The following is a 24,412-nucleotide window of genomic DNA, read 5'->3' as shown; positions in this document are numbered from 1 at the left end:
GTCCACTTAAAAGCACAGGCCTTAAGCCCGCTCCCCGCGGATACGGCGAGCCAGCTGGATGTCCTTGGGCATGATGGTGACGCGCTTGGCGTGGATGGCGCACAAGTTCGTGTCCTCGAACAGCCCCACCAGGTAGGCCTCGCTCGCCTCCTGCAGCGCCATCACGGCCGAGCTCTGGAAGCGCAGGTCCGTCTTGAAGTCCTGCGCGATCTCGCGCACCAGCCGCTGGAACGGCAGCTTGCGGATCAGTAGCTCGGTGGACTTCTGGTAGCGCCGGATCTCCCGCAGGGCCACGGTGCCCGGCCGGTAGCGGTGCGGCTTCTTCACGCCGCCCGTGGCGGGCGCACTCTTGCGGGCCGCCTTGGTGGCCAGCTGCTTCCGCGGGGCCTTGCCGCCGGTCGACTTGCGGGCGGTCTGCTTTGTACGGGCCATGATGCCTTACTGGCTTTATTCAGAAAGTACTAGGCAGTCATATTTATAGACGTAGCCTCCTCTTGATTGGACCAGAACGGTTAAGAACTTCCAGACTTGTGATCTCATTGGCTAGATTTCAATCCTTTTTTTACTCGGGTAGATTATAATGCTAATCTCTTTCCCTTATTACTTCATCTTTCCGTACTTTTCTGTAATTTTATCGGTCACAGATTTTTTTTTTTAAAGCCTTTCCTTTAAATTGATGTCACTTTTGTAAGAGCAGTTTTGAAAGTGTTTTTGCAAGCTTGGGATTCAGTTTCCTTCGAAATAAAAGCGTGCCTTCCCATGAACTAGGTTTCAGTCTACATTTCTAGTTGAGTTACTGTAACTCCAATACCACAGCTAACATTTTGCGCCTCACCCTCTGCTAAGCGCGTTAGTTGCATTACAGTATGACTGGGACTCAACAAAACAATATGCAGTTGAAAGAACCAAACACTGAATTTACCTTTACCCAACTTCGGAACTACGCCGAAGCCCTGTGCTGATCACCACCGACTTGCAGTGTAGAGCCTTGAGCCTTCCCCCTTTCTTTAACCTTTTCACCTTGGAACGGGCCTCCCTCCCCTCAATGGCCAATTAGGTCCAAGAGACGAAACGCGTCTAAATCAGGGAATATAAAACGAGAAACGTTATTTTCTCCTTTATAATGGTGAATAGTTTCTAAATAGTCAATTTGCTGGTCGGTCAGATTAAAAGCTAAAATAAAGTTTCAAAGTAAACAAATTACTTGTTGATTACGGAATTACCAACATATTTTCTTCAATTAAGTAGTTTCATCTAAAAGTTTCATCTGAAAGTTTCATCTTTTTTATTCTCTATAGAGAAATCGAAGATCCTCTGCTTTTCAGTTGTTTCATATGCTTTGTAGCATTGCTTGGAAAACTGCATGTCATGAAACAAGTGATGTAAGGTTACCAATGCTTAAATTGGTGAATACTTAACATAAAAATTTTAATCGTATGTTATTCTATTGAAAAAGACTTGCATCCAAACCTTTAGTAACTCACACCTGTGAACAAAATCAAGCCCAAGAAGCTTAAAACTTACTTTATGGTGTCAATATGAATTACCATCTTCCTGCTAGGGGCAAGTGATTTTGAGGCGATTTCCTGAACACTAAGTAACTTAGAAACTTTATATCTACAAGAGTTCCCATCAGCAGCACAATCTGCTCTACGGAGACCTAAGATGTCTTGCAAAAGTGTTAACTGATGTGAACAACTGTTACCCCTTCCTGTGGCCAGTTTTGATAATGACTAACACAGAGAGAGCACTACTTGGTATTTAAAAATTCTTCTGCATACACTGCTTCATTTAATCCCAACTCTGTGGAGTAGATGTTACTTTCCTCATTTTACAGATAAGGAAACTGAGTCTCAGAGAAATTATGGCTTGTCCTGGACAAGTAACAAGGCCTGCATAATATTCTAAAGGAAAAGAATGGAATTATAGTGGATTTCCAGTTTCATCAGCCTTGGGGTACATTTTAAAGCAATGAAGAATTTTCCCATCATGCAATCAAATGACTCAATGTTTCTCAAACTTCTCCACTGAACTATTCCCATCAGAAGAGGAAACTACCAAGGGGGGGGGGCGGGGGGGGGGAGTCTTGGATGACAGCCCAAAGCAGCCTACACAAGTGTCAACATTTCTTTGCAGTGTTCTTTTTCAATCTATGTACTCTTGGCCCCGGTGTTCATTTAAATAAGAAAAAGATTCTCAAGCTGTTGTTAGGGAGGAAAAACTTTGCCCTACCCCTCAAGGTTTTTTGGCTGGTCTAAGAATTAAATTGACATGAGACAGATTAACAGGAGAAAACTATAGAAGAATATGAGGCCCCCCAGGCAGTTCAGGCTTATGTGCCATGGATAGCTAACAAAGGGGTTGAGGTCTGGGACTGCAAACAGAAGGAAGACAATTACAAGAAGATGAACATGAGTAAACGTTTGGTAAACAAATGTTTGCTGGGCCAGATAGAAACAATGGAGCATAGAAAGGGATTTTAGCAACTAGACCTTGCTAAGTTCCTCCCTGTCTGTCACACCTAGTTCGTATTATACAGTAGTTCTCTATGGTGATAGCTCCCCTCCTAGAGCAGGTCCTCTATCTAAATTCTCTTATGCAGTTAGGAGGGAGGCAAAAAGAAAAACTTCTTGAGTCTTCTGCTTCTTAAAAATAATCGGCCTAAAATAATCCACATACCAAAGAAACATATTTGGAGGTAGCAAAATTTTGCTCCCCTACAATGTATATTCATATAGAATCCAATAGTCATGGGGTGTATTTTCTCTTTATAATACAGAGAATCAGAAAATTCCAAACCTCTTCCTCTGGCGTTTCTCAGAATAGAACAATCTGTTATTTACAGATGCCAAAGGCAGACCACTCCAAGATGGGCCACTTTGGCATGAAGATTATTTCAAGTTAAAAAGTGATCAAAACCCAGCAGATTCAGGAAAAACTGTTTACCTGAAAAGAATTTCTTTAAAACAATTTTTTTTTTAATTTAAAAAATGCTTAGTTTTGAGAGGGAGAAGGAGAGGTGGCAGAGGGTGGGGGGGGCAGGGCAGAGAGAGAGAAAGAGAGAGAACCCCAAGCAGGCTCTCCCTGACGTGGGGCTCAAACTCACAAACCCTGAGATCATGACCTGAGCTGAAGTCTGGAGGCTTAACTGCCTGAGCCACGCAGATGCCCCTGAGAATTTAGATGGAAGGCCTGTTACAGGATGAGAGCTACCATCATAGATGGTCTGTGTGACTTCCCTGTACATACCAAATTAAATTTTATTTTCTCTGTTAATCTGTCTCATGTCAGAGTAGAAGGTAGGTCTGGGTAGAAGGACCTTGCAGGGGTGATTGCTGTGAGTGTTCTCAACACACTACTCTATCAGAAGTAAATTGACGAGCCAGAAGAACCCGTGCTTTGCTGCAGCTGTGGGGAAATGGGGATTCTTTTTCTCCTACTGATATCTCTGAAGTTTCTTTCACTAGAAATAATAAGAATCTGCAGTTTCCAGATTGAGCCCTGAAGTTTCATTATGTAGTACTGAGAGAGGGGAAATAGCATAAGAAGCCTAAAATTTGCCACAGGAAATAAACATGTAAAAGAAAAATGTAACGTTTTGTGTGTGCGTGTGTTTGTTTTTAGTACAAAAGTAATGGACTAGGGGCGCCTGGGTGGCGCAGTCGGTTAAGCGTCCGACTTCAGCCAGGTCACGATCTCGCGGTCCGTGAGTTCGAGCCCCGCGTCAGGCTCTGGGCGGATGGCTCGGAGCCTGGAGCCTGTTTCCGATTCTGTGTCTCCCTCTCTCTCTGCCCCTCCCCCGTCCATGCTCTGTCTCTCTCTGTCCCAAAAATAAATAAACGTTGAAAAAAAAAATTAAAAAAAAAAAAAGTAATGGACTAAATTAAAATACACGTTCCTGGGGCGTCTGGGTGGCTCAGTCAGTTAAGTGTCCAACTTCGGCTCAGGTCATGATCTCACTGTTCCTGAGTTCCAGACTCGCATCGGGCTCTGTGCTCACAGCTCAGAGCCTGGAACCTGCTTCTGATTCTGTCTCCCTCTCTCTGCCCCTCCCCTGCTTGAGCTCTGTTTCTCTCTCAAAAATAAAGAAACATTTAAAAAAAATTTTAACTACATGTTCTGGGAAGACAGTTTGTGTTTAGTCTTTGACTACAAGTACCCCCACGGGTTCAAATACCCCCAAGTTGAGACTGAATCTTTGGTTTGTGGGTTGGGTAGGCCATGTGCCTGATTTCCTTTCATCTTTTTAACAATTTTTTATTTTATTTTATTTATTTAATTTGAAAGCAAGCACAAGTGGGGGAGGGGCAGAGAGAGAGGGGGACAGAGGATGCAAAGCAGGCTCTGTGCTGACAGGCTGACAGCGGAGAGCTCAAACCCACAAACCGCCAGATCACCACCTGAGCAGAAGTTAGACGCTCAACTGACTGAGCCACCCAGGCGCCCCTGATTTTTAGTTTTTAATTTTAAGTCCAGTGTACTTAACATACAATGTTATATTAGCTTCAGGTACACAATATAGTGATTCAACAATTCCATATATTACTCAGTGCTTATCAAGACAAATGTACTCAATCCCTCTCACCTATCACCCACCCCTCACCCACCTCCTCTCTGGAAACCAACAGTATGTTCTGATTTCCAGGAAATAGGTAGGGGTCTGTTTTTGGTTTGTCTCTTTTTTTTCTCTTTGTACATCTTTTTTTTAAGTTTATTCTGAGAGAGAGTGAGTGGTGTGTGTGTGCTCGCGTGCGCATGAGAGCAGAGAGAGAGAGGGAGAGGGAGAATCACAAGCAGGCCCCACACCAGCAGCATGGAGCCTGGTTTGAGGCTCAAACCCATGAACAGTGAGATCATGACCTGAGCTGAAACCAAGAGTCGGTGCTTACCCGACTGAGCCACCCAGGTGCCCCTCTTTGTACGTTTGCTTGTTTTTTAAATTCCACATATGAGTGAAATGATTTTCTTTCATCTTAAGAGGTCAGTAGCCCTGGACCAAATTCAGAAGCCACGGGATTTTGAGCTTCTTTCCTTATCCCATTCTGAGATAAACTCATTCCTTCAACATCTTGCTCATTGGATAAAAACTCCCCCCACCCTTTTTTGGGGCGCCTGGGTGGCTCAGTCGGTTGAGCATCTGACTTTTTGGCTAAGGTCATGATCTCATTGTCCATGAGTTCAGCCCCTCGTCGGGCACTGTGCTGACAGCTTGGAGCCTGGAGCCTGGAGCCTGGAGCCTGCTTCCGATTCTGTGTCTCCCTCTCTCTCTGCCCCTCCCCGCTCATACTCTGTCTCTATCTCAAAAATATACAAACATTTTTTAAAAATTAAAAAAAATAATAAACATGAAAAAAAATCACTTCCCCTTTTTACCTTAATACTACTGCTTATACTATACAGTGTAGAGTAGCATAGGGGAGGAAAAAGTTTTCCTTAGTCCTCTTAGGGTCCCTGGCTGAGTCTGAAAGTCAAACCAACAAATACAGAATAACAGGAGAAGAGCACACAGTTTTATTTAACGTAGGTTTTATGTGACACAGGAAACTACATAAGGAAATGAAGACCCAAAGAAACACACCTGAATATTTTTATGCTAGGTGTGATGAACTGTGGGCACTCATGTAGAAATACAGTAGGTTACAGAGTGTGAGATAAGTTTAATACACCAGGGGAAGCAGCAAGGCCTGTTTGTTAAGATTCTTCTGTATGTTCCTTTGTCTTTAGAGATAAAGATGCTCCTTTCTTCCTTATCTATCCCTCTAATCATATAGAGAAGACACAAGAGGCTTTTATGACCTGTTTTAGGGAAGAAGGCTTTGGGGAAGGGTCAGAGTGACCTTCCTGCTTATGTCCTTTTCTCAAAATTTCTCTGACTTAAAATATTCAATATTAATGTGCCATGTTTTGGGGCAGCATGTCCCGAACCCCATCAGTGACAGAATATGCCACCCCTAAATTATGTCACTTTGGCATAAGGATTATTTTGAGCTGAAGGCACTTGAAAACCAGCAGGTGCGAGAAGTCCTCTGACCTCCATTTCCTTCCTGAAAACAGGAGATCCCCCCCCCCCCCCACCGCCCCCATGGACGAGGTCTTCCATACACCAGGAGGAAAACAACATTGTTTTCACCAAGGACAGGGAGTTGAAGCCAAGAGAAATCTGCACAAACAAACCTTGTTAAACTAACCCTGATCTTCCTTGTTCTTTTTCCTCCATGAACTGCCCTAGCCAAAGCGCTTTCACCTTGTGACATTTTCATGATTTACTACTCTGTCCAATTCAATATACAAGCAGTCAACTCTAACTGCTTCTTTGGATCTTCATTTCCTCATGAGAGCTCCCATGTCAAGTAAAACTTACAGTAAATATGTTTGTATGCTTTTCTCCTGTTAATCTGTCTTCCGTCAATCATCAGGCCCAGCCAAAAACTCTAAGAGGGAAGAGGTAAATTTTGCCTCCTCTACAGCAGATTTCAGTTTGAAGCGGTTCAGAAGATACCATTAGTTTCTGCCATATATTTCCCAGTCACTGTCCCACAACTTACTGTCTGTAGCCCAAGCCCCTCTGTCTGGTAATATTCCCAGATTTTATTGTTCCTTGTTTTTAGAAGCATGTATAACCTTCTGGGCCTCACAGCCTTTTTGGGTCTTCATTTTCCTTCTGAAGACTCCTGTGTACAAATAAAAATATTAAAATCCGTATGCTTTTTTTTTCTTTTTTGGTCAGTCTTACATGAGCTTAATTCCTAGTCCAGCCACAGACTCTAAGAGGGAGAAGGAAGTTTATACCATGTCTGGTTTTTCCAACGCAACACATCCCAATGGAATGCAGTAGATTCAAGGAATGTTCACAGTATTCTAAAGCTATACGGATGAAAAGTATTTTTATTCCATTAACCAGTCTCATGAGATTTAAGCTACATAGTGCAAGAATTTTAAAGGTTATATTTATTTATTTTCAACAGAAATGACTTGTTTTGTTTTTATTAAAAAAAAACTTTTTTAATGTTTTATTTTATGTTTGAGAGAAAGAGCACGAGCAAGGGAGGGGCAGAGAGAGGTAGATACAGAATCCGAAGCAGGCTCCAGGCTCTGAGATGTCAGCACAGAGCCTGATGTCGGGCTCAAACTCACGAACTATGCACGGGATCATGACCTGAGCCGAAGTCGGATGGTTAACCCACTGAGCCACCCAAGCGCCCCTGTTTTGTTTCTTTTTAATGTTCAGGCTGCAGATGTTAGCATGACGCTATCCTTGATTTATGGGGAAAATTAGAATTGAATGCTCACAACTCAACTAATATACAGCCTGTCTGTAAAAAAATAAAGAAAAAAGGCTATTTTAAAAATGTATCTTCTTTCTCAACATTCCTTTCATTTTTGTAACCAACATCTATTGTGAATCCCAGGGTGTTGGTTTAGACAAGCGATGCCTGGTGAACCCATTCAATGAACAGAGAACAAAGTGTATGGCTGGGGAAGAAGAAGAATGAATTCCCTCAGTCCCCATTAGAGTCACACCTTTGAGCTTTGAAGTTTAATCATTTTGAGATTTCTGAGTTTAAAATGACTAAAGAACAACCAGGAGGATCTATATGCCTTAGGCCTAGAAGTCTGATAAAGATACAGTACCGGGATTCATTAGCATATAGAAGGTAGTTGGAGCCAGAAGAGAGATAAAAAGGGGCATATATATAAGATTTCCTAAGATAGGGGCGCCTGGGTGGCTCAGTCATCTTGGCTCAGGTCATGATCTCCAGATTGATGAGATGGAATACCCCTTCCAGCTCTGCGCTGACAATGCTAAGCCCGTTTGGGATTCTCCCTCTCCCTCTCTCTGCCCGTGCACCGCTGGCGCTTGCGCACTCCCTCTCTCAAAATAAACTGAAAAAAATAAACACTTCTTAAGATAATAAACATCCTTTAGAAAAAAAAAGACAATTCTTTCTGATGCAGAAACCACACCTTCTGATAGATTCTCCAAAAGAAGGCCCTGGTAAAGTAACGAACATGCCTTCAGTAAAGGACCCCTGTCAATTTCATAGGGCAGTTTCTGGTAAGGACTTTCAAAAAGGAGATTTCCCCTTGAGAAAACCAATTCGGCCAACTTTGCTGGCTCCTCAAGGGGGACATAGTTGGGTCACTGATTTCTGGCTGAAAGCAAGTGTTGATTTCAGACGATCTGTGGAAACGGGGTCTTCTTTCTGTATATATTGCTTCTTTCGCCAGAGCTTTGAATGACAGTGCGTTGCACTCACTGACTTCCTTGAGAAGGCTTACAAGTATTCTAAGACCAATTCTCCTAGGATCTGACCTGGGTGAGGTGAAATTCCATGCCCCATATCAACAAAACAGACTAGACTCCGAAATTACGGCGATCTCCCTCTTCCCCCCTCCACATACAGCCCAGGAGCGGCTGCTCTTGACATCACCTTCCAGGTGCGCCAAATGATCGGAACTGCTTTTGTTGCTGTTTTATGTAACCATGCCTCACAAGCCTGTGACCCTCTAGTCGGGATTAGACCAGGCGCTGGCGCCGTCTTCTCCTTCCCGTCTCTGGACTCCATTTGGTCTTTCTCTGGTCTTCTCACGCCAGAAAGACCTTTCCCCTTAGCCTAAATTTTACGCCCTGGGGGAATCCACAAACGGAGGGAGAAGCGAAAACGGCTGCGGCATCCGGACGCCTCACGTTGGATGGATCTGTATTCTCCCAAGGACTATGGCCGGGAGATTTTTTTTTTAAACTAAGAGTCCACTTGCCATTAGAGGGAGCCGTGCAGCGGGCAGAAGGACGGATAGGAAATTAGCAGAGAAGAAATGACGCAATGCGGAGGGGGCGGGCTTCCCGCCTCTCGCCTTCTGTTCTCAATCTGGTCCGGTGCTCTGGTATATTAGGGGGTAAAGCCGCCTTACTCTCACCGAAGGTTGTGTCTCCAGCTTGTTTTTCGCTATGTCGGGGAGAGGAAAGGGTGGCAAAGGCTTGGGCAAGGGGGGTGCCAAGCGCCACCGCAAAGTTTTGAGGGACAACATCCAAGGCATCACCAAGCCGGCAATTCGGCGCCTTGCCCGGCGTGGAGGAGTTAAGCGGATCTCCGGCCTCATCTACGAGGAGACCCGGGGCGTGCTGAAGGTTTTCCTGGAAAACGTCATTCGGGATGCAGTCACCTACACTGAGCACGCCAAGCGCAAGACGGTCACGGCTATGGACGTAGTGTATGCCCTGAAGCGACAGGGACGCACCCTGTATGGTTTCGGAGGCTAAGCTGCCGCTTCACTTCTGCATCCATCCTGCCAACGGCCCTTTTTAGGGCCAACCATCTGGTCTTCGGAAGAGCTGGGCACTCGGGTAGAACCTTGGTAACTTTGTTTTTGGGAGTTCGTGAGAGGTAGGCATTCCTAAAGTGTTGACAGCCCTGAAAACCCAAGTCATGGGGCGCCTGGGTGGCTCAGTCGGTTGGGCGGCCGACTTCGGCTCAGATCATGATCTCGCGGTCTGTGAGATCGAGCCCTGTGCTGACAGCTCGGAGCCTGGACCCTGTTTCAGGTTCTGTGTCTCTTTCTCTCTCTGCCCCTCCCCCGTTCATGCTCTGTCTCTCTCTGTCTCAAAAATGAATAAACGTTAAAAAAATTAAAAAACCCAAGTCGTTCACTAAAAACTGCCTTTCGTGTGCTTGCTCCGTTTTTTGATTCATTTTAAAAGGTCTTGTACTCCAGATCTAAGCAATGTTTCTGTTTGCTTTTGGGTGCGCTGTATTGTGATCGGTGGGCTGGGCTGAGGAAGGTAAGAACTAGCTATCTAGCTCACGACATTTGCTTCGGAGAAGTGGGAGAGCGGGCAGCCCAATGGTTTGCAATCTAGAGGTGTCCGTTGGGCCCCCAGGTTGGTGTTGAGTCTCAATTCTCTATTTTGGGTTTTACTTCCTACCTCTACAAGAGGGTGTGGGCTAGATGGCTGAAGGGCCCTCTTCGCAATGGACGATGTTTTGTAGTCTGAATTTTCACTTCAAAAGGTGCAAGAGCACTTAAAATCAAGAGAAATCCAGGTTATTAGAACAGATGAGATCACTACTGCAGTTTCTAAAAGCAAGTTTGGCGTATTATCTGCTGAGGGTACTTTTTTTTCAATGCTATATTCAAGGGATAGTTTGAGTCAAGGATGGGGGAAGACAACTGTCTTTCAGTGAAAACATTGCAAAAATACAGATGTCAGCTTCTACAAAAGCTGATCAAACTATAACATCATGGAAGCAAGTCTTCAAGAAACAGTTAATTCAGGTGTGTCTTTTTCTTGTTAGAAATGCAAAATCTTGGATCCACCCCAGATCTATTCAGTGAAAAATTCTAGGGGGTAAGATCTAGCAATTTGTGTTTTAACAAATCCTTCAGGTGAGTATGATACTCAGTTTGAGAACCATTGGTCTACATAACATAGTTTCTTTAAATGAAACTAAAGTATTTAAATCTGAGTAGATATGGCCCTAATTAAATTGTTTCCCAAAATTTACATTTTGCTTTCTTTGAAGGGGAAAAGAAAAACACTAGGTGAATGAGCCTAGCAAATTTTCTGTAGTACAAAATATTACAGGAGGAAAAAAGTAAAACAGCTTATTTCTTCAAAGCATTTGAGGCAAACATAGAAGATATATGAACGAAAACTAGTCAGCTTGTTTTCCTAAATATTATTGGTTTGCGTTTTGAACACTGAATTTTGTAACCAATGGATGTTTTTTTCTTAAGTTTTTCTAAGATATACTTTACCTGTTAACTACGCACCTTCTTTACAGTGATTTTAATAGTGATCCTTGTTCCCATTTTATCTTTCACTAAATACATAAGTAGAGCATGTGTGGTAAACATAGATATAGGAATGAGTAGAAGGACCTAATACACACCATGTTGAATATTCATGAGGTACATGAGGTACCCAGTATTCAAACCTTAAATCAGCCATCTGTTGGTAATACCTGATATGGCCCAATGTGTCCTCTGCATGCATACACACAGAGAAATCCATAGCTATTCTGCAGGTTATTGGTGAATCACAACTATGGCCAGGCATACTTGCCCCTTATCTCACTGATCTTGGGAGCATAAATTAGCTTCAGGCACCTTCCCATCCGGTAAGCCTCCTTGCCCGTCCTCAGCTGTCAACCTTTTAAGTGTAGCCCCAGTACAGAAGGCTGGTGCTGCAGACAGAGGCACGACAGAAGATTGTGTAAGTCCAGGGTTGGACCCCAAGTGGTGTTTCCGCCATCACTGCACCCTCTTCTAAGCGTTTTAACCTCCTCCATCACTTTCCCCCTCCTTCTTGTTTTATCTGTTAGTTTCAATTGTCTGTGTGGTTTGATATATTTGTCTTCATTTGGCCTATGAGGCTTTCTGTTCAGTGACCTCTGGGATTGCTTGTCTGGTAGTAGAGTAGGAAGCCATGATTATGGCAAAGTAATTTCTTACCACAACTATATTACGGAAAAGGGCTGATTGGAGGCAGATTGGAAACAAGGGGGGTGGGAGGAGACACAACCGTGGGGTTGGGACCATCCAGGTACCCTCCAGGGCAGGTGGTAACCTGACTCTAGCGAGCATATCCATCCAGTTCCTGCAACAAGGCAGCCTTTACAGTGAGACAGTGTCCTGGCTGAGTAATGGCAGCCACTGAGCTCATCTGTCTCCACGCTCTTCCCCAACTTCTTGGCCGTAGTTTGGCTTTTGGTATAGGTTTGCCTGCAGGGAGCTAAGGAACGAATCATGTTTCTTGTTGGAGATTAAGAGCATGATTTCCAGAGCCAGACAATTCAGGGTAGGATCTGAACTTCACCATTTACTAACAGTGAAACCGTGGGAAATCCCTTAATCTCTGAAGCTCATTTTCTTTCTCGGTAGCATTTAAGAGGAAAAGAACACCTACTGTGTGAGGGTTTTATGTGGATAACGTATTCATATTTATAAAGCAGCACTTTGACTCAATAAATGCTACTACCTATTAATAATTATTATTAGGGTTTATGTATTTGTCCCTTGAGAGTCTTGTCAGTGGGATCTAGGTCCTCAGAGCCCACCTACCCAGGCTAACAAGAAAATGAAATTTCTGAGCCTACAGAGCCAAGGACCCACCTGGAATGGGGTGAGAAAGGGCCGAGGAGGACATCCTGTTGACATCCTTCATTTTCCACTGCTTCACAATGCAATAAGACCAAATATAGTAATAACGTCTCAAACATTAGACACAAAAACAAAGTAGGAAAGAAAGAGCAGAAAGGAAAAAGATTCTCAACGAAAGAAACAGAAACCCAAAATCAAAACCTGGCCGAGGAAAACTTACTCATAAGCTCACAGTTTAGCCCTGGTGGGCTGGAGAGGACCTGCTACTTTAAGAAAGAAAGTTTGCAAGATCAGGAAGCATCTAACTTTGTTCTCATCCTGATGTTTGAGAGGGACTATGAGAGTCAGACCCAAATAACAACCTGGCCAAATTTAAGTTTGCTGATGTCCGAAGCTGGTTGTACCAAAACTTTTGGAAGACAATTTAGCAATAGCCATCAAAATTACTGAAAAATGTACCCCCAAGTTATATGCACAAGGATAATAAATTGCAGTTGTGTTTCTGGTGGTAAAAATCTGGAAAACACCTAAATATCCATTAACATGAGTCTGAGTAAATAAATTAAAAAGCATCCATTAAATGGGGGCACCTGGGTGGCTCAGTCGGTTAAGTGACTCTTGATTTCCACTCAGGTCATGATCTCACGGTTTATGGGATCGAGCCCCTCATCAGTGCGGAGCCTACTTGGGATACTCTCGCTCACTTTCTGCCCCTCTCCCCTGCTGGTTCTCTCTCTAAAAAAAATTAAATACACTTAAAGAAACATCCATTAAATGAAAAACTGTGCATCCTTTAATAAAAATGAGGCAGATTGATCCAGAAGTATATATATATATATATATATATATATATATATATATAATATAGTAAGAAAGAGAGAGATTAATTGGGACAAAGACCAAATATATATTTTTTATTATACATCACAATACCACAGCTAAGCATACCCTAAAGAGCTGACTCTTGGAGAACCTTGAGACCAGGCAGAGATTAGACCCAATGGAATAAAGCTTGCAGATCTGTGTTGATTCTGAGCAAGTTGAGGGTGAACTCTTGGGTGCAAGCTGGATTGCAGGGAGCAGAGAATGAGAAACTGAAACCAGTTAGGAGGCTGTTGTAAGCTATGGAGACACTGGCCAAGAATGGTGGCAGCAGGACTGGGGAAGATCGGAAAAAGAGATGGTGAGAACAAGGGGCACAGAAGCCCCTGGTTCCCTTAAATTTGAAGTGGGCATTTGGGTTAAATTGAGATACTTCTGTTTGATTTGAATTAAAAAAACTTTTTTTTTTAATGTTTATTTATTTTTGAAGGAGAGAAAGACAGAGTGTGAGTGGGGGAGGAGCAGAGAGTGGGAGACACACAATCCGAAACAGGCTCCAGGTTCCGAGCTGTCCACACAGAGCCCGACGCGGGACTTGAACTGATGAGTCTTGAGATCATGACCTGAGATGAAGTCAGATGCTTAACCGACTGAGCCACCCAGGCGCCCCTGATTTGAATTTTTAAATAAAAGAATGCATAATAGTTCCTATCTATTGAATACCTACTATGTACCATTTCAAATCTTCAGAACAACCCCACAAAGTCAATAATACCTTTATTTTTCAAAGCAAGAAACTGATGTTTAAGCTGCTTGAATAACTTGGCATTCTCTGATACATCCTGGTGCTCCTGAATCTTACTAAAATATTTGTGTAAAATTTTCAAATCGCAAATAATAGGATCTTTGAATACATTTGCCATATTCATTTAATGAAACCATTCCATGTGGATGATGGAAAGGACCTCATCTGGTCTAATTTTCTCATTATATTTTTCCTCTGGTTTCGAGACAAAACTTTATGCCAGCTTCCATTTCCTACCAGATCCCTCATTGGTATAGATGTTCCTAAGAGGCCTGTCCTTCGGGCCATCTCTTTGGAAGCTCTTCCCAGGAACTCCCAAGTGTTTCTCTAGCTCCTAAGGGCAGATGAGAGAATCCAGCTGGGTCTCTAGACCTACCTCCAGATCTACATTCCCAGCTGCCTGAAGGACACAGCCACTTGCCACTGCCTGGTGACAGCTCTGACCCAGCGTGGCTTGACGTGAACCCCTCAGCAGCACCCCCCCACCCCTGCCCCCGGCTGCCTGTTCCTGTGAAGATGGCAGGGTCCTCCAATAGTCACTCAGGCAGGACGGTCTCGAGATATCTTTGATTACTTTTTGCCACAACAACCTCCTTCTGTCCGTTCCCCCATCCAGGCCCAGGCAATCTTCTACATTCAAAAATATCAAAACTTTCCCTCCCTTGTTCTCTTTTATCCTCATTTCCTGAACATCCCTTCACTCCACAGAGAAAACTACTGTTTAAAGTTTCTTTTTGTTTCTATGTATGACTGCAAAATATATTAATGTATTTTTTAAAGTTTATTTATTAACTTGGGAGGTGGGAGGGGCAGAGAAAGAGGGAGAGAGAATTCCAAGCAGGCATCTGCATTGTCAACGCAGAGCTCGAATTCACAAATCATGAGATCCTGACCTGAGAGGAAATCAAGAGTCAGCTGCTTAACCAATGGAGCCACCCAGGTGCCCCTAATGTATTTTTAATTTACATAAATAGTATTGTTTTAAGTCAAATTCCATTTATTTTTATTATTTTTTAAATGTTTTATTTATTTTTGAAAGACACAGCATGCATGGGGGAGGGGCAGAGAGAGAGGGAGACACAGAATCCAAAGCAGGCTCCAGGCTCTGAGCTGTCAGCACAGAGCCCAACACAGGGCTTGAACCATTGAACCATGAGATAATGACCTGAGCCAAAGTCGGACGCTTAACCGACTGAGCCACTCAGGCACCCCATAAATCAAATTCCATGTATTATCTTATTTCCCTTAGAACTATGTTTTTAAGATCTGTCCCTTTTCCTTTTTTAATTAGAGAAAGAGAGAGTGTGTGGGCAGGGGAGAGGAGCAGAGGGACAGAGAAAGAATCTAAAGCAGACTCCACACTGAGTGTGGAGCCCGATGCAAGACTCTGTCTCACAATGCAGGGATCATGATCTGAGCCAAAATCGAGAGTTGGACACTCAACCAACTGAGCCCCAAAGATCTGTCCTTCCTATGTGTCCTTCCTATGTGCGTCCTCCTGCTGTAGTCCTCCATGGAGCGAATCCACCGCACTTTCTCCATCCACTCTCCCAGTACTAACGCCCATATTGTTTCTAACGTCCCATCATCCTTGTCATGTGCCCTCACAGACCTGTGTGAGATTTTTCAAATAAATATCCAGAAACAGAATTGTTGGTTTCTAGCATGTGTGTCCTTAATTGGCCTAAGAAACACCAGGCTGCTTTTCAGAATGGCTGCCCTCATCTGTCCGTACCCCACCGGCAGGGCACCGACCATCTAGGCCCTCCATCCTTGCTAAGCCTTGGCGTTATCCAACTTTCCAATATTTCCCAGAGTATCCAGAGTAGAGTGACATCTTCTATTGCTTTAATTTGCTTTTCTCTTATCACTAATATTTCTGAGCATCTCTACATATGTATGTTAAATATTTTGCTTCCTCTTTTGTAAGCCTTTCTCCTACACTGTTTACAGAATAAAATCTGCACCTCCCCCCCACTTTGGCATGCTGACTCCCCAAAAAGACTCCCATTAAGCTGGCCTCAAAGTCCCCACCACTGAAAAGTCATTTCCCATTCCTGGCCTTGGCCCCACCCCGTGGACCAGCCACCATGCACAGTTCTCCCTATTTCTGCTTCCCCTGCCTGGGTTAGACTCCCTACCTCAGCCTGAGTTCTCCTACAGGAAGCCTTCCCTGATACCCGCGGTTAGAAGTGACCTTTCCTTCTGAACTTCCGGAGAACTCCTCTGCACCTTTTCTGCCACCTACCAGAGCATGCCTTCCATTCTAGTGCATGTACTCTTATGCGGTCTGAAGAATGGATTCCCATTTCTGTAAGCGCATACACATGCTTCCAGGTCTGAGAGGTGCTGGGACTCCTGCTCAACAAAAGAACAATTTTTTCATCTGAGTGGGGATTTTACTTTGTTCTTCGTAATTTTCTCTATCGCAAGTGGTTTTCAGTTGCAGGTTATAACCCATTAGCAGGTGGTAAAGTCAATTTAGAAAATGGGAACCAGTGGGGCACCTGGGTGGCTCAGTCGGTTAAGTGTCTGACTTCAGCTCCAGTCATGATCTCATGGTTTGTGAGTTTGAGCCCCACATTGGGCTCTGTGCTGACAGCCCAGAGCCTGGAACTTGCTTTAGATTCTGTGTCTCCCTCTCTCTCTGCCCCTTCCCTGCTCACACTCCGTCTCTCTCTGTCTCTCAACAATAAATAAATGTTAAAAAAAAAAATTAAAAAAGAAAATGGGAGCCAGTATCTTTTATTAATGAAGAAAAATAAGATTGAAAATATCAGGGTGCATCCCGTGGTGGGGGGAAATCCTTTTGTACAACTGGTTTTGATTTTTAGATGAGTGTGAATATGCAGTAGGTAGTATTGTAAAATTGTATCTTACTGTGGCTTGAAGTCAGCAGAAATCAGAGCCACTGATACAGTGATATTGTATCTCTCTGTATGTAATTATCGCAGGTATTGCTTTTTTCTTCTGAAGAATTGAATCTACTACAAAAAGAAAAGCAAAATACAAGACTCAGGTTCAAGGCTATTTTCTGGCTGGGTGACCCACATTCCCAGGTGTGTTTCCTTCACCAGGTTATGTTTCATCAACTATTCAACAGGAACTAAAAAAAAAAAAATCCCTTCCTGCCTCCCAGCGTTATTGTGAAATGGAATGAGAGGAGAGGTGAGTGAAACATGAGCTATCAGCCATCTAGGAACCTGGATATTATTACTGCCTGGGCCACACAGTCTAGAAGCTCGTCATGTATTTAAAATTATTCATCAATTTTATGTTTTATGACATGGTTGTAACTTGGACTTACATCAATTCACATTAATGTCACTAATATTTACATTGTCAATGTTAATGATATCATTAATACTGATTAATGACCACATGTAAGGCTCTGTCCCAAGCATTTTGTATGAACTGTACGGTCTCTTTTCATCCTTGTAACATTCCTGAAGTGGGTACAATTATGATCCTGCTTTACACATGAGGAAATGGAGATCCCAGTCTTTTCTCTCTGGAGACTTTCCCTGGTTAGGGGTATGAGTCCTGGTCCTACCACAAAGGCCTCAGGCCTCTGCCCCAGTTGGTAGCAGCAAGGACCTTGGACTTCATTTTCTATCCCTTCTCTGCCATCCTTCCTCCTCTGCCCACTTCTGCTATGTACACTTTACTCTCTCTGCACTGATCACCCCCATTCTCCTATCACATCTCAAACAAATCCTATCAGCAGGGCTGAATCTGATGTCTTGGGGAAATAAAGACAGACATTCTGCTCCAGATCATCTGCTTTGAGGAACAGATTATGGGAGTATCTCAGTGAACTCTTCTCAGTTATTATCATAGGAGCAGTTTTTCCAGACACCCTGCCCGTGGGCAGTTTCCTGCTCCCATTTTCCAGGACACCCCCCGCAAGGACCCTGGAGGTTCTTTGCGGAGGTCCAGTTCAGACCTGCTCTTGATCTGTGACTGCAAGGACCTTAAAAGCTAGAGCCTCTTGTTCCCAATTCTCTCATATAAGGCAAGAGTCAAAGGGCAGATGAAGCAGGCCCCTCGCCAAGCGTTGCCTGACCACGTGTGGCATGCCAGGCACTGCGTGGGTGCTAATGCCACAGGGACCAAAGAGAGAGAAAACAAGATGATCTTCCCCCTGAGGAATGCTGCTGGCCTCATGTTAAGGGTACAGTATAGGAAGGGGTGTAAGGAAGGGGTGTAAGAGGGAGAGGCAAAGACGAGGGCCCAAAGAGGTGAGGACGAGGAAGAGAAGGGGGAGGGGAGGCTACATAAGGCTGGGTCTTGAAGAACGAGTGGGGGTTCTTTGGAGCTACAAAAAGGGGGAGGACAGAAAAATTCTAGACAGAAGAAATGGAATGTGTGAAGACATCGTATACTTGGGGACTGCAGATGTTCTATGGGGCTAGAACCCACTTGTTTGGCTGGCGGAGCACCAGAAAGCCAGGGAGGCTCTGAGAAACACCACCAACTAGAGGTCTATTACTTCTTCCTGGGATCTTTGCCCTTTAATCACGGTTAACAGCATAGCTACAATTAACTGAATGTTTGTTCTGGACCAGACACGGTGCTGGGTCCTTTATAGGAAATATCACTTTTAATATTTCCCAAAACACTATTAGCAAGATGCTATTGTCCCTTTTACAAATGGGACATGTGGGGCCTATGGAGATTTACTTGCTAAAGTCACATACCTGTTATAGGGGCAAGCCCATCAAACTGGGGTTTGTCTAACTGCAGAGTCCCTACTAGTTATTAACCTCCATTGCTCTGAACTACTATGCAGAAGAAGGTGGATTTTAACCTGAAGGGAACAGGAAGGAGGTGGAAAAAATTAAAGCATGAGAGTGACAGGCTCAAAAAAAAATGTTCTTTAAAAGAGACAGCTCTCACACAGACAGGAAGCCTAGTGGCAGGGCAGAGAATCTAGCCTGGACACTTAATCTTCCAGATCAGGGTGGGTGGGGGCCTCAGTTAACGAAGGGACCATGGATGGATACAGAAAGAGTGATGGAACTGAAAGTCAGAAAGTAGATGTCATAACATTTGGTGACTCATGAAATTTGGACAGAGGGGAAGAAGAAGGAACTTCTGCCCTAAACAGACTGGGGGATGAAGGTATCTTTCAGTAAGGTGGGGAACATGGAAGGAGAAAAATAGCTTTGGGAAGCAAGATGATGCTCTTTTGGAAATATGCTGAGTTAGAAGCACCTATCCAGAAGGACCTGGCCACCAGGCAGTTAGAAATGTTGGTGTGGAGCTCAGGATGGTGGGCTCAGCAGGAGATACCAACTCGGGAGCACTTGAGGGAGGCAGAGATATGGCAGGCAGGGAATCCATGATCTCACTTGAGTTGCAGGGGAAAACAAAGCCAAGGCCAGGAATATTGATGGGCCTGGCAGAGATAGAGGAGGACATGAGGTGGAGGTGCAGACGTAGAGAAGGATAAGGAGGACCAGGAGAGGGTGTGAACCCAGAGGCCAACTCCTCTTCCAAGGAAGCAAAGGGTAATGTCAACAGGGCCATACCTCATCGTTTACCTCTACCCATACACACATACCCGTCCCCCACTACCCTAAGGCAGATTTAAATCTGAACAGACACTGTTTTTCACTTCTTAAAAATCCCAGGTTCGGGGTAGACATTTCCTGCAACTGAGCTATCCACATAGAAGGTAATTATTACAGGAAGAGCATTTATTTACCTTGTCCTTAACTATAGTTTAACTCTCATCTGAGGGTAGAAAACGATTTAAGTACAGAAAATATTAAATGTGAAAACCTACATTTTAAATTGTTCTCTTCGGGGCATCTGGGTGGCTCAGTCTGTTAAGCGTCGGACTTTGGTTCAGGTCATGATCTCGCAATTCATGAGTTCGAGCCCCGCATCAGGCTCTGTGCTGACAGCTCAGAGCCTGGAGTCTGCTTCACATTCTGTCTCCCACTCCTCTCTCCCCCTGCCCTGCTTGCAATCTCTCTCTCTCTCATATAAATAAACGTTTAAAAAAACTTAATAAAAATAAATTGTTCTCTTCTATTGATGTCCCCAGGTTGTGCTGTTCTCCTAACAAACAAAAAGATTGGAAAGATTGCTGGGAGGGTAGGCTTTTACAGTCACAGGAACATGGATTTTATTCTATTCCTGACTGGGTATAAACAATGCCACTAAAGTTCCCTTTGGGGTTCAGACAGGGAGACTTGTTGAGGCTAGAGTTGCTTTGGCTGCTAAAGTAAAGCAGTGTGATATTGAGGCTAACACAGGACAGAAAGGACTGACATCTGTAAGCAACATCACAGGTTCCAGGGTCTGTGCAGCCACTCCTGGGCCCGAGATGCTGCCCAAGCCACCGGAGAGCCTCAGATTGTACCCCAGAAAGCCCTTTCAGTATGTCAGGCTGTCAGTCGGTCAGGCTGAGTGGAGCACTCTTTGACTGTCAAGACCCAGACCTGCTGTTGTGTAGAAGCGCTGAAAGGCAGATTAGTGATGCAGACAAGGTCCATCCTCTGAGGGGCTCACCTTTGACAGGAAACCAGTTAAGACCACCCAGGGAAGGCCACCACTGTCCCGCACCAGTGAGGGGCCAGGTCCTAACTCCCCCGTGCTCTTCCTCCTCTGCTTTCCTATTTTCCTTCCACACCCTGCAATCGTGGATTTGGGGAGCGAGCGCTCCACTTGTGGTGGTGGGAGGAGCACACGTGGGTAGAAACGCGAGGAGAGGGGTGAAGGCAGATCATAGCCATTCCCACTAAGCCAGGAATCCCTGAACTGCCTTAGCCACGGCAGATGCCCGCAGGCTGTTCTCAAATCTCAGGGCCACGGGCAGGTCGTGGGCATCTTTGGTATTTTAGGTTGGTTGAAGCTGATGTAGTATCAGTTTGAGGCATGGGATCCTGAGGAGGAAGGGCTCCGGCATGGAAATCAGGGGTCTGCTGAGCCACTAAGGGCTCTGCCACTCTGGAACGTAATTCTCCCTTTGAAGACTTCAGGCTGCACTTTTGGAAACAAATTTCAACGGACAAGAGATGCGGGCTGCAAAGGGGTCATCCCTGCAGAGCTCCAAGTCACTGCTACTTCTGCTTATAACTAAGTCACAGGGGATCCCATCACGTACTGTTGGTCTGAGCAGGGAATGAGGCCCCGGGCAGAGACCATGGGGCCTGTATTGATTTCCTAGGGCTGCCCTCACAAGATACCAGACTGCCTGGCTTAAACAACAGAAATTTACCGACTCCCAGCTCTAGAGGCTAGAAGTCCAAGATCAAGGGGGCACCTGGGTGGCTCAGTTGGTTAAGTGCCAGACTTTGGCTCGGGTCATAATCTCACCGTTTGTGGGTTGGAGACCCGCGTTGGACTCTGCGCTGTATGGAGCCTGCTAGGGATTCTCTCTCTGTACCCCCGCCCCTGGTGCTCTCTCTCTCTCTCTCAAAATAAATAAATAAAAACTTACAAAAAAAACTTTTTTTTTGTTAAGAAGTCCAAGATCAAGATGTCATCAGGTTTGGTTTCCTCTGAGGCCTCTCCTTAGCCTGCAGGTGGCTGCCTTCTCACTGTGTCCTCTTATGGTCGTCCCTCTGTGCTGACTGTGTCCTGATCTCCTCTTATAAAAAAGACACTACTCATATAGGATGAGAGCACATCCTAATGACATTTTAACTTAAATGCCTCTTCAAAGGCCCTATCTCCAAATACAGTCACCCTCTGAGGTACTAGGAGTTAGAGCTTCAACACAGGAATTGCGGGGGGTGGGGGGGGGGTGGGGAGGAGAGACACAATTCAGCCGGTCACAGGGCCTATTCTGAAAATCTCTGAGTCTGGGGCTGAAAACTGGGGACCCTCTGGCAGGAGCAGAAAAAGTTTTCTTCCTTCCTTCCTCTCTCTCTTTCTTTCCTCCCCACACTCCTTGCAAAGGGCAAAGGTTTTCAAAAGTTATCTCTGCCTGTTTCTGTTCCCCTCAGTGAATTTTCACCAATCTCTGTGTGAACGAAACCACCAACTCTGGTCTCTTCCGGGTGTACATAAACGACGATCAAGGATAAGAGGTGTCATCTGAGACGCACACAGCCGCTGGTGTTGGAGTTCTTGCTCGTGTAATGCCAGCTTCCCGAGGTCCTGCCCCACTCTTCTAGGTAAACAGACTCATTTCTAGGACCCCGAGAGGCGTGAAGACTTCCATTTCATCTGGTGTAATAAGAGTGGCCCCTCGGAGAGAAACTCAAGCCTCCGCCCGCACAGATGCTGGGGCAGACAGACGTGGGCAAGGAGGGGAAGGGAGCAGGGCGTGCTCTGCCTTCCCTTGGTTCCAGCCGCCCGAGAGCTTGAACTACTGAGCGCCCCCGCGCTGGATAACTCAAGTACCTGCACAAAACTCCTCAAATGTCTCTGCATGTGGGGTTGTCCTCCTGGAAGAATCGCGAGCCTCCTGCTGTGGACGTGAGCAGGGAAGGATACCGACCAGGCGGAGCTCCCGGGGAGTGGTGTCGTGTTGAGGAGGCCTTTGAATCCCGGTCCATCTTCCCACCGCCGTTGTTTTAGCGAAACCCATAGGACTGTCAGAGCTGAATGCTGGGCCACACAAGCCAGACCCTCTTTGTCCTGTGTGTTCCTGCCCGGAGCTGCCCAATCCTACCTTCTTCCTTAAGGTTCCTTGGCATTCAAAACAAAGGGCGGGGCGGGGCGGGGCGGGGCGGGGCGGGGGGAGAAAGGCGGGGTGAGAAAGTGCAGAGCGCGAGACCTCTGGCAACGTCGCAGCGGCGAGCAAGGGAGTTTTGACAAAGTGGGTGAAGGGGATGAATGGCACCCGCTAAGTGTCCCGCTGCCCGGGGCAACCTGGGCGTTACCGACACCCGACGTGCAGGCAGGGTTTGGGAATCCCGACAACGACCTAGCAGAAACCTGGCGGTACCAAGGTGGCGGGTGGCGGATTTGCGCCCTCCCACCAGCCGGAGCGCCGCGCCTCTGGGGGCCACTTCCGGCGGGGGTGTGGAGGCCGCGGGAGCACGGCTCCCGTGGGGGAAGAAGCCGGGCCAGCCGAGTCCGGACCGCTCCCTAGGGACTCTTCGTCGTCTCGGCCCGTCCTGGAGCCCAAGGCCCCTCGTCTCCTGTCCCGACAGCTTACAACCCGGGGTCACCGTGGGGTACGTAAGGACACCCCAGGAAGAGAGCACGCATGCCCGCCCCACAGAAGCCGAAGTGGGGGTCCTGGCCGCACCCGTAAAGGGAGCCAACAAACGGGACGGGACGCCCCTGGACTCGGCGCGTGGCCCCGCGAGCTACCTACCGGGAGACCCTCAGCTTTACCCGGTTCTGGTGCCTCATCCGCGCGGTGGGGGGGGGGGGGGGGGTGTCTGCTTTGTACAGGGGAGGTGGTAGAGTAGGAGAGCGTCGGCCGGGAGAGAGCGAAGACGAGTGGCACAGCTTCTTTCAGGTGCCGTCGTGGGTGGCTCTGAAAAGAGCCTTTGGATGGGATGGAACCTCGAGCCGAGCGCGCACTTTAAGCCCGCTCCCCGCGGATGCGGCGAGCCAGCTGGATGTCCTTGGGCATGATAGTGACGCGCTTGGCGTGGATAGCGCACAGGTTCGTGTCCTCGAACAGCCCCACCAGGTAGGCCTCGCTCGCCTCCTGCAGCGCCATCACGGCCGAGCTCTGGAAGCGCAGGTCCGTCTTGAAGTCCTGCGCGATCTCGCGCACCAGCCGCTGGAACGGCAGCTTGCGGATCAGCAGCTCGGTGGACTTCTGGTAGCGCCGGATCTCCCGCAGGGCCACGGTGCCCGGCCGGTAGCGGTGCGGCTTCTTCACGCCGCCCGTGGCGGGCGCGCTCTTGCGGGCCGCCTTGGTGGCCAGCTGCTTCCGCGGGGCCTTGCCGCCGGTCGACTTGCGGGCGGTCTGCTTTGTACGGGCCATAGCGAACCAAAACACCAACTCACCAGCGCAGCGGCAGCGAGAGTAACGGGGCCTCGGCCCGCCGCCGCACTCTTTATAGGCACCGTCTTCTTCCGATCGGGCGGGGCGATAATTGAAAGTCCCGCGCTGGCTGTCCATTGGCTGTGACGTCACCCGTCCCGGCATCACTCATTGGCCTGGGCACAATCCTCCCTACCCCGCCCACTCGCCTCGCTTTCTACTTTCCAGTTCGCCAAGTCTTTCTCCTACCTTGTTTTTCCTTTCTTTTCGGCGGGCGGGGAGGGAGGGGGGGGGGGGGCTCATTTTTGAGCTCAACTCTGTCCGAATCTTCCTCCCTGACCCTTTTACCCCTTTGCCGCGCAGTACCCTCTTCCTTCCCTCGCGGGCTCCCCAACTCCACCTCACTCTTCCGTTTGCTCCCCGCCCCCCAAAGCGCCTTGTCCCCTTCTAAGAGCCTCCTGGTTGGTGTGATGGATCTTTTCCCGCCTTGTCGGTACTTTTCGGATGGGAAAGTTGTCGGTCTCACCCCACCCCCTCGCCTCCCGAGCGCAAGATCCCGCCTCCGGGAACCCAAGCGGGGACCTGTCCCTCCGCTGCGAAGGCGGCCCCCTCACTTTTACTTGAGACAGCCGGCTCAGCTAAGCCAAGGTCAGGGCCGCCACACTCCCGCAAACTGCCAGCTCCCCTGCCGACTGGGGGTGCACGTGTGTGTTGGGCAAAGGCCTCGCGAGCCCGGGAGTCGCGTACTTGGCACCCACTCCCGAGGGAGGAGCCCG

General features: G+C 46.7%; 2 protein-coding genes across 2 annotated transcripts; one reads left to right on the top strand and one right to left on the bottom strand.

Annotated features, from left to right (window-relative positions):
* Positions 1-5: 5 nt before the first annotated feature.
* On the bottom strand, positions 6-23,948 carry LOC124514252 (uncharacterized). Its single transcript, XM_047082286.1, has 3 exons — positions 23,232-23,948; positions 22,638-22,833; positions 6-437 (listed from the first exon to the last, which is right to left on the bottom strand). Exons 1-3 carry the CDS (start codon positions 23,799-23,801, stop codon positions 22-24), a joined length of 1,182 nt encoding a protein of 393 aa, XP_046938242.1. The 5' UTR covers positions 23,802-23,948; the 3' UTR covers positions 6-21.
* Positions 8,902-9,492, top strand: LOC124516377 (histone H4). Its single transcript, XM_047085684.1, has one exon. The coding sequence runs from the start codon at positions 8,951-8,953 to the stop codon at positions 9,260-9,262; it is 312 nt and encodes a 103-aa protein (XP_046941640.1). The 5' UTR covers positions 8,902-8,950; the 3' UTR covers positions 9,263-9,492.
* Positions 23,949-24,412: the final 464 nt, after the last annotated feature.

Source organism: Lynx rufus, unplaced genomic scaffold, assembly GCF_022079265.1.
Source record: "Lynx rufus isolate CCGP_SWC_20201006 ecotype Redwood Valley unplaced genomic scaffold, mLynRuf1.p SCAF_2, whole genome shotgun sequence".
NCBI lineage: Eukaryota > Metazoa > Chordata > Mammalia > Carnivora > Felidae > Lynx > Lynx rufus.
Note: the sequence above shows the minus strand (reverse complement) of the source record. Positions and strands in the feature narration are given on the sequence as shown.